Source organism: Henckelia pumila, chromosome 2 (genome assembly GCF_033568475.1).
Source record: "Henckelia pumila isolate YLH828 chromosome 2, ASM3356847v2, whole genome shotgun sequence".
Lineage (NCBI taxonomy): Eukaryota > Viridiplantae > Streptophyta > Magnoliopsida > Lamiales > Gesneriaceae > Henckelia > Henckelia pumila.
Window position 1 is genome coordinate 121,934,283 of NC_133121.1, and position 11,511 is coordinate 121,945,793.

At 33.6% G+C, this 11,511-nt stretch overlaps 1 protein-coding gene across 1 annotated transcript; it reads left to right on the top strand.

The window, feature by feature from the left end:
- Window positions 1–5,347: 5,347 nt before the first annotated feature.
- LOC140883581 (somatic embryogenesis receptor kinase 2) lies at window positions 5,348–11,272 on the top strand. Its single transcript, XM_073290114.1, has 11 exons — window positions 5,348–6,004; window positions 6,823–6,955; window positions 7,037–7,108; window positions 7,688–7,831; window positions 8,245–8,316; window positions 8,462–8,533; window positions 8,625–8,737; window positions 9,344–9,475; window positions 9,559–9,900; window positions 10,037–10,431; window positions 10,690–11,272. Exons 1-11 carry the CDS (start codon window positions 5,905–5,907, stop codon window positions 11,002–11,004), a joined length of 1,890 nt encoding a protein of 629 aa, XP_073146215.1. The 5' UTR covers window positions 5,348–5,904; the 3' UTR covers window positions 11,005–11,272.
- The last annotated feature ends 239 nt before the right edge of the window (window positions 11,273–11,511 follow it).

Consider the following 11,511-nt stretch of genomic DNA (forward strand, 5'->3'; position numbering starts at 1 on the left):
GAGTGAGTTTTTAACAAGTTGGATAAAGCCTTTTATGAAGTTTCATCAATTTTGAGTCATGCTATACGTTCATAAATTAATGAGGATGAGTTGTGTTTGGAGTTGATGTTCATAAAATGTTATTGAACATATTAGTGAAAAAGAGCAATTGATATGCTACCGTACGTGTTTGGAGAAACTGAATTGTTATTTCAAAATACTTATATTGCTATAATATTTTGTTAATCATATCAATAACAGTTGCATAAAAAAAACATATTGTTGATTAAGAGATGTTCCGAAAACTGGATTATACAGATTTGATAGATATTTTTCTTTCTAAAAACAGTTAGATGATTGTATTTATTTAATTATTTCACATATTTGTTAACAGTTAGATGATTGTATTTATTTAATCATTTCAAATATTTTTTAACTTGTTATTTGTGTAATATATTATCTCCGATATATCTATGTATTATTTGGTATATTTGTTATTTAAGAACTGAACTTTAAAACTATTTATCGCAATAAGAGGGCCCGGTCTTTATTGTTTGCCTGAGGCCCTATCGAAAACAGGCACGGTTGTGATGAGAGAGTGCTTTCGTAAAACATATAAAGGTAATATATGATATTTATTGTACATTTTCTTTATGCTATTGAATTCGCCCTCTCTCCTTTCTGATCAAAAATTCTGGGTAAACCACTACTTCTATGTACATTAATGAATGAGGAACAATATAGCAATGCACCTTCAATATTTTTGGCATTGAATTCCACTTTATCTTTTAGTTTACCCCAATTATTTGATATTGAGGCGGGATGATGGCATATGCTTGTGCATGAATCTACTTGTCCTTGTCTGCAAAATTAATGATCACTAAACTATAATGTTTCATATAGACAGGTTAAAATCAGGGGTTCATTGGTTGTATAAATATTCAATTCTACAAGTCCCCTTTAAACATGTTTCGGACTGTATGCCAATATAAGTAGAAGCTTGTAAAGAGGATAGAGTTTATATGTTTCTGTGGTTGGTTTCCTATGTATCTCACGACTTTATCATATATTGTAGAAAGTTGAAAATAGAGTGCGGATACTTTATGACTTGAGAGAACTTGCTTCATCTAAAAGTTCAGATTCGTTTACACTTGTTTACACAAATATTCTCGAACATCAACCTGACTGTCCTGTAAGTGCTAATGTATCTACAATTATTGATCAGTCAAGCCTATATAGAATTTTGACCTCTAAACATTTCTATTGCGAATTACTTGGAAAAATGAAAGACTGTTTGTGTCTATTTTTTAACCTTGCGTTCTCATGTATACAGCCTAAAGTAGTAGAAAAAATTGTTGGCTTACGAGAAGGAATACCTAGGAAAGATGCCAAAGAGGTGAAACATTACCTACCAATGTTTTCTTAAATAGTATGTTTGTTGCAAAGTTCATTTCTTGAATTGTCTTTTCTGATCCTGTTAACGGTAATAATATATTTGGTGTAGCGGATATGCGTGCTTAAAATCCATGTGTGATGTATTATCATAGTCACAGATCAAGGAAAATTAACTATATAATTGCGTCCATGCATGATTGTTAATTGTTTTGGTTGTGCTCCAAGAACTTGATTAGTATAGATTAATGCTTGAATTGTTGCTTTCCATAAGTACATAGTTTCACATAAATATCTAATATTAGTCAGTGGTTCTTAATTGATTTGGATCCAACATCATGGAGCATGTAACTTGGTTTAGCCCGTAAATAAATATTAGTTCTGCAAACCGTTGATGTTAGTTTTCTTTGACAAACAGATTGTTCACGAGTATAAAGAAATCTATGAAAATTCTCTCGTTGATGGGAATCCTCCAAAGGGCGGGTTTGTTTTCCCTAGAGCAAAGTGCTTATCTGCTGCAAAAACTTCTCTGTGGCGAAAGCTAACCTAGTCGGAATGCTTGTTGTGGTTCTATATTTTTTTGATCATCTACATTTATTAAATGTTGCAGATGAATTTGGTACCGGGTGTCTTGTTTTAACTTTTAGGAGTATGCATTTAGTGTATATTATTATTATGACTTTTGAACTAATTTTAAATTGAAATATTAATATATATGATGATTCTATGTGAGATGAATTATGTGTCGATCTATTAAATCGTAGTGAAGTTAAGCATCAAACCTTAATTTCCCAAGAAAGAGCAATTCAGGAAATATATTTTTCATCTGGCATTTTTCATGCATCTTATTTTAAAAGTCGATCTGTGTTTTAAACATAAACTATAATTATTAACATAGGCATGTGGGCGTAATCTATACAAGGATGGGTACGTACGCTAACACACTAACGTAAAGCCCCTCAAAGTTAGGCATGACCGCATGAACTATTCCTAAATGGATTTCTCCTCTTAAAAGTCTTGTATTCACATATGCTCTCTTATTCGAGGTAAACAAATAAATTTATTATGGTGAAAGTAACACTAGCAGCGAATATCTTTAGGAGGGAATTTAGAGGCTAAAACTTAAAGTAAGAAATGAGAAAGATACAGAGGCATTGAGGTCAACTCTTTGTAGTCGTTTTTTTAGTACACGCCCGTCATTTGTGATAGATGTCTAATGATTTTCGGGATTGAAAAAGAGAGAAAAAAACAGTGGTGTTATCATTATCAAATTTTTCAAAGTTTTTTTTACTCTTTTTTAGTCAAAAAATTAGTCGTATCCTTTCTAATCCCTACTTTATCTTCTTGCATGATTGCTTTAATACACATAAATAAATAAAAAGGAAAAAATAAAATGACGGGAACATCGTGCTTTATTTTAGATAGTGTTTGCAACCTCTAAATATAATTGATTATGGATTTTTTTTCACAAATTATTTCAAAAAAAAATTTCACAATCACTTATTTTTAGAGGTGACAAACATTGTCTTATTGAGGCCACTTAACATTATATTTGCAATATGAATGAACTGATTTTATCCGAATTTGAGCATGTGATTGAGTAGTTTTTTTTTTTGACCATGGGTAGTTTCGACCTTACTCGAACTTGTTTGTATTCAAACATATATTTCTATTATTATTATTATAATTATTATTATTATTATTATTATTAGTTGTATATATTAAATGTGAGAGGTTGGTACGTTGGTATGACCTCCTCTCATTTTTTTAACTTTTTGATAACTATTTAATTATGGAAATGTCACTTTTTTCTTTTTCTTTTTCTTTTTCTTTTTCTTTTTTTTTTATTTTTTCTTTTTCGGTGGATTATTATTTATGAAAACGTCATTTTTGTAATTTTTTTGATTAAAAAAACGAACCGTAAAAAAAACAACGCATGCACTCGAATATTAATATTTATAAGTATCAATGGATACACTAATGTTAGCCGACTGTTCCCAAACTCCCGAGTTCAGTAATTTAGTTCATGTAAATTTAAAATAAGAGTATTTTATTATCTAACTCCGGTCAATAATTTTTTTTTAAAAAAGACCTTCTCCAGTGTATTTCAAATACACTCCGGGAGGTTAATTTTTTTAAAAAAATGTTTGATAGAGTCTATTTTCACAAATATTCTTTTTTTTAAAAAAAAATTCCAACAATGATTTAGATTTGAGAAATATATTCCAGAGTCAGATAATAAAATACTTCGATACTAAACAATTGGCATTGAAGCCAAATTGATTGAATTTGGAAGTTCAAATTAGTATCACTATTTTCATGCTCGTTAGGTGTGTATCCAAATTCAAATGTGGATTGTAGTATCTAGAACAAATTGCTGGTTAGGTACTCTAGATAAAGAAACAATAATAGCACACATTGAAACATTAAAATGAAAGCACTCGTGACTCAATTAACAAAAATAGAAATCCTCTAGGAAAACCCACTAAAAACCAATTACTACATATATATATATATATATATATAATATATAATATAATATAAGACTCGTGATTGTATTGAAAACGGAATATTGACTAGGATTTGATGTTTGACCAAGTGTGGGTGTAGGGTGGGTCCTGATAACGGGGCGGGGTTTTGCTTGGACTGTCCCGTCACTTTCCACGACTCATTTTTTGGATATAACAAGTCACTTTCCTATTACACTCTATTATATTTTTGTCCAACACAATTTTAATTTCTTTTTATTTTTATTGATGGGCAACTTTTTATTATTTAATTGTTAATGTTTATATACAATTCACCACACCACACTATAGCATAGGCCCACATAACATATGGAGATATTATTACATTACACAAGTTTAAATATTATTATTGTTGATATTAATATTAGTTATTACTATATAATAATGATACTTGTAAGATAAAGTTGAAAAGGTGTTCGAATTGATTTATGTTAAATATAATGATAATGATATCTATCGCTTTTGTAATTTAAGTAGAAATTAATTACCTAAAATACCTTGGTTGGACTAATTAATTTGTTGGCATTTTCTATGTGCACGTGCGATTGTATTTTTTGATGTGACTTTTCACATTGTTTGGCTAATTAATTAATTAATTGCATCGTATTATATCATCTAATTTATACAATATACTTCACTTTGCTATATTGTTGCTATTATTATTATTCACTCCTTATCATTTAGGTTACTCCCCAATAATATTTGCCTATTTCTCCCGCAAATAAAGTTGATAAACAATGGGTTAAAGATAAAAAAAAAAGAAAAAAAAAAGAAAAGAAAAGTATTTCGTATTTGCTTTTGATCCATCAAAATAATTGACATATAAAAATAATATATATCATCATATATTCTTATATGTCATTGTATATTAAATCGATATAAGTTGAAATATTACAATCATAACGTATTTCAATTGGGGAGTCTCACTGAGGTATAAAATTAATCGTAGGAAAATTGAGATTGTAATTTTAAAAAAAAAGATTAGCGGGATGTTGAATTTGTTTCTAAAATAGTGATTAAAAAATAGTATTATAATAACTTCTCTAAACCTTTTAAAAATCTAAACAAGAAAGTTTAATCGGAAATATAGATAAATTATTTTCTCAAAATACTTATTTTCCATATGGTTCACATGGATTAAAGAGATTATAGACGTGTATTATAATATTTTGTATTTTCATCATGAAAAAAACTCTTGATATCTTAATTTGTAAGTAAAGCACAATTCTATCTTAGTAAGATAAATTTTCGATGTTTATATAATTTATAGTAATTAAATAGTAAGATGACGGCATAATTTGTTGAGTTTATAAATCTAATATCTAATTTAATAATGAATTGCATGTATATTTACACATGATCTAATTATTTATACAACTAATTAATTAGGATTAACAGTTAAGCAAGGAGTATTTAGAGAAAAAGATGGGGTGGAGGATTAATGGCATTGGTGGCATTCCCAGAGTCTCTTTGCGTAGAGAGCCAGAAGCCGTTTGATTTTTGCTCAGAACGCTACGGGCAGCATCTTCCCACCGTTCGGGCAGGCGACACACGCCCAAAAAGAAAAAAATAAACGATAATTATCCCACACATTCACATACTCTCTCACTTCCACAGTTCCCACTGCAGAGAGAGATTTCTAGAGAGAGGGTGAGCGAGAGAGGGAAAGGCAAAGTACATTGCAGAAGGTTAAAAGTTTTGCAGGAGTGCCATTAAAGGCTTCAAGAAATTAATAAAAGTGCCAAAGTACAAGGATTTACTATCTTCGGGAAACTAGTCAAGAAGCCCATTTCAGCTTCTTGACGTTGTGGGATGTGGGATTAGTTCTTGGAGAAGTGCAAGGTCGGGATGGATGGGTTGAATGAGGGTTAATGCATCTGGGTCTGGGTGTCTTTTATTTAAAGTTCCTGTCTTTCTTTATTTGGATCTGGAGTTTTTGTCTTTGGGCTGGTGAAGTTAGACTACTGTTGGATATGTAGATATAGTTTTTTTTAGATATATGTAAATGGGGATGAAGAACATGGGAAGAGAGGGCATGGTTTCGGTTGTAGTTTGGTTGATTCTGATTGTGCATCCGCTGAGGTGTATTTATGCTAATATGGAAGGTTCGTGCTTCTTTAAGTGATATTTGTGTGCCAATAGTTTTGATTTTTTCCTCGATTCTATTGGACACTTAGGTTTTGTACTTCAGGTTTCAGTATTTCATCTTGACTTTTTTGAATTTTTCTAAAAGTTGGGGCCTTTTGGTTGGGTGATGGAGTAGTTGTTTCTCAGTTCGATTGAAAAATGTGTGCTCAGATTTGTACTCGTTAATTATTTGCATTTTCTTACAGGAATGTTGGAAATGTTGGCGATGAGTTTGTACTCTTAATTCTGATTATTTCTGGGGAATGTTAAATTTTAGTCATTGATTTCTTTTGAGCTCACATTTGTGATGTATATTTGAACGATTTGAATGAATCTAAATTTTAGTTATCAATCCCCTTCTTGGCTCATTATAGTGTTCTTTTGGTAAAATTTTGTGCTTGATCAAGCACAGTTTTATTGGTCTTTTCTGCACAGAATGGAACGATTTTCTTTGCCAGCATTTATCTTCATTGTGATTTTAATGTTGCCATGGTTCTTGAGAAAAACTCGAGCCAGCTCAATGAAACTTTTCTTGAAATTCAATTGCACATGGTGTTGCAAGTATGGTATAAAAAATTGATCCTTCGTGTTGGAATCTGAAATATCCCCACATGAAGTTGAATTGATTTTGCATGTATTGTAATTCTAAAGGATTCCATTTGAAGTATCTTAATCCACTATATTTGCTTTGATTTAATTCAAAATTTATACTTTCTTGAAATTTTTGGATAGAACTTCATTTTATTGGGGAGTATTACTTGTAAGATCTAAGTTTTCCATTGGAATGGTCAAACAGGGGATGCTTTGCATAACCTTAGAGCAAACCTGGAAGATCCAAACAATGTGCTACAGAGCTGGGATCCCACCCTTGTCAATCCTTGCACATGGTTTCACGTCACCTGCAACAACGACAACAGTGTGATTAGAGTGTTAGCATCTACAACATAAATTTCCTGTCATGTTTTCTTGTTCCAGTTAGTCTGTTTCCAACAATAATTCTTTGCTTCCAGTGATCTTGGGAATGCTGCATTATCTGGTCAATTGGTTGCGCAGCTTGGCCTGTTGAAGAATTTACAGTACCTGTATGTCATGTTTGCATTATCTAAGAGTAGTTTTTGCTCGCTTTTCTAGCAAAGAATCTATACCTTTATTCTTCATTTCTGAAGTTTGATGTATATCAAAGCAACAATGGTAAGCTACAAAAATATTTTGAAAAGGAAACAATAAAAATTTCTTGAGCTTATATGACACATTTTGAGAATATTTACTAAGAGGTTGTAAGCTATCTAGATTTTGAGATGTATATCTGTTTCATCCAGCAATTAAATTTTCGCTTCCCGCGGGAAGATAGGAATGGCCATTTTCTGTGTCATTTTTTTTGCAACCAGTAACATGCACATAGACATCAAAACAAACTTTGAACATAATTATGACGAGATACTTTCCCTATCGTTGGCACAATGTGGAATCCTGCATCCAAGTAGTCCTGAGACTGTCTTTTGTGCCTATGCACTTCTCTTTGTGAACTAGAGCTGTTCACGTCTTACATTTTAGGAGGATTTGACATGCTCCAGTGTTTGTTGAACAAATTGGCTAAAGATTTTCTTTTGTGTAAACTTACACATCATTTCTGATTTCTTTAATGGTTTTACCTCTGACAGGGAATTATACAGTAATAACATAAGTGGGCCAATACCTAGCGATCTTGGAAATCTGACAAATTTGGTCAGCTTGGATCTGTACTTGAACAGTTTCACCGGCCCCATTCCTGGCACGTTGGGCAAGCTGTCGAAGTTGCGCTTCCTGTGTGTAAAGTTATCCTTGCATTATTATTAATTTACTGCATTTCATAGCACACTCCCCCAGCCCAGCCTCTGAAGAAACAACACTTAAATGAATTGTAATGCATCATATGATACATTATTTTTACGTAGGCAGTCGAGATTAGTGGATAATTAACTACGTGGGAATTTGGATTTTGGACAGAGGGTACGGAAACAAATTGAGAATGACAATCTCCTCTTTCTTTGGTTTTCCTGGCAAAAAAGGAATACCTGCCCATTTTGCTTGATTAGAGAAGGATCTTAGTCAAATACCTTTCCACGGACAAATATGATAGATGATGCCTTGAACTCCCTCAATTGTTTTCATTCTTGTTATATATCTTAACTAATATTGGATATAACTGTTTTCTGTTGTTATGTCATTGCAAGGATAGCCGGCTAAATAATAACAGCTTGACAGGCTCTATTCCCATGTCATTGACCAATATTTCATCGCTACAAGTATTGTGAGTGTTCATATTGGTCTCAACTATTTGACCTCCCACCCCCCCCCCACACACACACACACACACAACCAACAAAAAATTTTAATGCATACATGGGAATCGTGGAAGAGAATTATTGATTTCTTTTCATCACATTCTTATCCAGGGATCTGTCGAACAACAAACTATCAGGTCCAGTTCCAGATAATGGTTCTTTTTCTTTATTCACGCCTATCAGGTATTTGGCTGATGCGTTCAGTATTTTTCAGTTTGAATATAGACTCGTGGCTATAATAAGTATCTGAAATAGGTGCTTTGCCTTGTCACAGTTTTGCTAATAACTTGGATTTGTGTGGCCCTGTCACGGGACGACCATGCCCTGGATCTCCTCCATTTTCTCCACCACCGCCGTTTATACCACCTCCCCCAATTTCATCACCAGGTTTTTTTACTAGTTAGATGTTGTAGCTTGGTTTAGTCAGGAAAGAAAAATATGTTAGAATGCTTATTTGTTTTCACAGTTCAATTTTCTTTCTAATTGACTTTGTGAACTTATAAACTGTTGCTATCAACAGAGTTCACTTGTTCACTGTCAAAAAAAAAAAAAGGTGGATGAGTATTGTTGGGTTCCTTCAAAGGCTTGTGTCTGATTTTTGTTAATATGCAATGCCAGATAGTTGCATGTGAACAGATTTATTCTTTTTCTGAAGTTGCTAGTTCAACTAAAGTAGTGTGTACAGAGCTAAGCTAACAATAGTTGCAGGTCAAAACTAATAAAGAAGTTGTGTATTCAACAAAAAATGTTTATTCAAAGCAACCTGGATGATCGCTAGAGTTGAAATTTGTTTACAACCTGAGCTAGAATATTTAGAGTGCATTTATTACAGTGTCAAATGATAGGATTAAGTTATCCGATTTAAATTTTTTGAACCATCTCAATCTCTATTTTGTACAAAACATTATTAAGCTGTCAAAACTTTTTCCGGATTTTTTTGATTCTGAGCAAGTTTCTCGATCGTACTATCTGAATTTACCAAATATAACACAGGAGGAAACAGCGCAACTGGAGCCATAGCTGGTGGCGTTGCTGCTGGTGCTGCTTTGCTATTTGCTGCCCCCGCCATTGTATTTGCCTGGTGGCGCAGGAGAAAACCTCAGGAATATTTCTTTGATGTGCCTGGTTTGTGATTTGATTCTATACATACACCAAAAATATGAATGTTCTGTAGCTGCGTAGTAATTAGTAGTTTCCATGTCTTTCAGCTGAGGAGGATCCTGAAGTTCACCTGGGACAGCTTAAAAGGTTCTCTCTCCGGGAGTTGCAAGTTGCAACCGATACCTTTAGCAATAAAAATATTTTGGGGAGAGGTGGCTTTGGAAAGGTATACAAAGGCCGACTGGCAGATGGTTCCTTGGTTGCAGTAAAAAGACTCAAGGAGGAGCGGACACCTGGTGGGGAGCTTCAGTTTCAAACTGAAGTCGAGATGATCAGTATGGCTGTGCACCGTAATCTTCTTAGACTTCGGGGTTTTTGTATGACCCCAACTGAACGGTTGCTTGTTTATCCATACATGGCCAATGGAAGTGTTGCATCTTGTTTAAGAGGTGATTCATGCATACAAATTTTACTTGAGATCTTTTGGTTCCATGGGTTCGGCTAAAAATTGTTGAATATTTTTTGCTTCTAACGACTAAGTTCCAGCTTCAAGTGTAAACAACTCATCGATTATTCTATATGCAGAACGCCCACCAAATGAGCCGCCACTTGATTGGCCCACAAGAAAGTGCATTGCTCTTGGTTCTGCTCGAGGATTATCATATTTGCATGATCACTGTGACCCCAAGATTATTCATCGTGATGTGAAAGCTGCAAATATATTGCTAGACGAAGAGTTTGAAGCCGTGGTTGGAGATTTTGGATTGGCTAAGCTCATGGATTATAAGGACACCCATGTGACTACTGCTGTTCGTGGCACTATAGGACACATAGCTCCTGAGTACCTATCCACTGGAAAATCATCTGAGAAAACCGATGTTTTTGGGTATGGAATCATGCTTCTCGAGCTGATAACAGGTCAGAGGGCATTTGATCTCGCTCGCCTTGCAAATGATGATGATGTCATGCTTCTTGATTGGGTATGCCATAGTTTTGTCGTTGGTATTTTATGATAGCACGTGAGACATAAAAATTTATATTGTGGTTCCTGTTGAAGCCATTTCCAATTTTGGATAATAGAACTTGAAAAAGTGCTCGAAATCAGTTAGCACAATTAAATCAAACCGTATAGAAGATGCATGATAGATTTAATCATATCAAATCTGATTCTAGAATATCTTTATCTGATTTCTAACGCATTTAATTTTTTTTTCTTTTTAAAAAAATTTCTATTTCAGGTGAAAGGGCTACTAAAAGAAAAGAAATTGGAAATGTTGGTCGACCCTGATCTGCAGAGCAAATACGTGGAGGCGGAAGTCGAGCAGCTAATACAAGTCGCTTTGCTTTGCACGCAAAGCTCTCCGATGGACCGGCCAAAGATGTCAGAAGTCGTGAGAATGCTCGAAGGCGATGGCTTAGCTGAGAGATGGGATGAATGGCAAAAGATCGAAGTACTTCGGCAGGAGGTCGAGCTAGCGCCACATCCTAGTTCGGATTGGATTGTCGATTCAACAGAGAACTTGCATGCTGTTGAATTATCAGGTCCAAGATGACCATCCTGACTCAAGTAAAGAAAGGAATTTACTGCGGCCCTTGCTCTTTCAGCCTTTTAAATTGTAATTTTTATCTTTTATTTTAACCCCAAAAAAAAATTAACTTATCCCATGTATGCTGTGGTGAAATAGTATTCATTATATTTATGCATTGGAGTTTGTTAGTTCTGATGAAAATAGGAGGAGTTGGAGCATTTGTGTAACTTAGGAAGTGAGGTACATGTTTGCCATTTTGTGAAAACTAAAAGTTGTCCATATGATATATTCATCACTATCCATTTTCATTACATTTATGTTCTCTAATTAGTAGTTTTTTCATGTTTGGGATATGATAATTAGTTCTGTCCCAGTGAAATGAGACATTTGGCGTTTGAAAGCTAATCGACATAGCTAAAATCTACTTTCACAAGTTTGTTCTGATTGTATCCCCACCAAAAAGAGAAAAAAATAAAAGAAAAGAAAAAGAAAAACAGAAGCAAATATGGAAGAAATTTTTCACAAAAATAA

What these genes read in the sequence shown, in the direction of transcription:
- LOC140883581 (XM_073290114.1), top strand. Translation starts at nt 5,905, where the DNA reads ATGGGGATGAAGAACATGGGAAGAGAGGGCATGGTTTCGGTTGTAGTT. An exon ending in TCCCCCAATTTCATCACCAG is followed by an intron (nt 8,738 to 9,343) that starts GTTTTTTTACTA and finishes AATATAACACAG; the next exon opens with GAGGAAACAGCGCAACTGGA. An exon ending in ATATTTCTTTGATGTGCCTG is followed by an intron (nt 9,476 to 9,558) that starts GTTTGTGATTTG and finishes CATGTCTTTCAG; the next exon opens with CTGAGGAGGATCCTGAAGTT.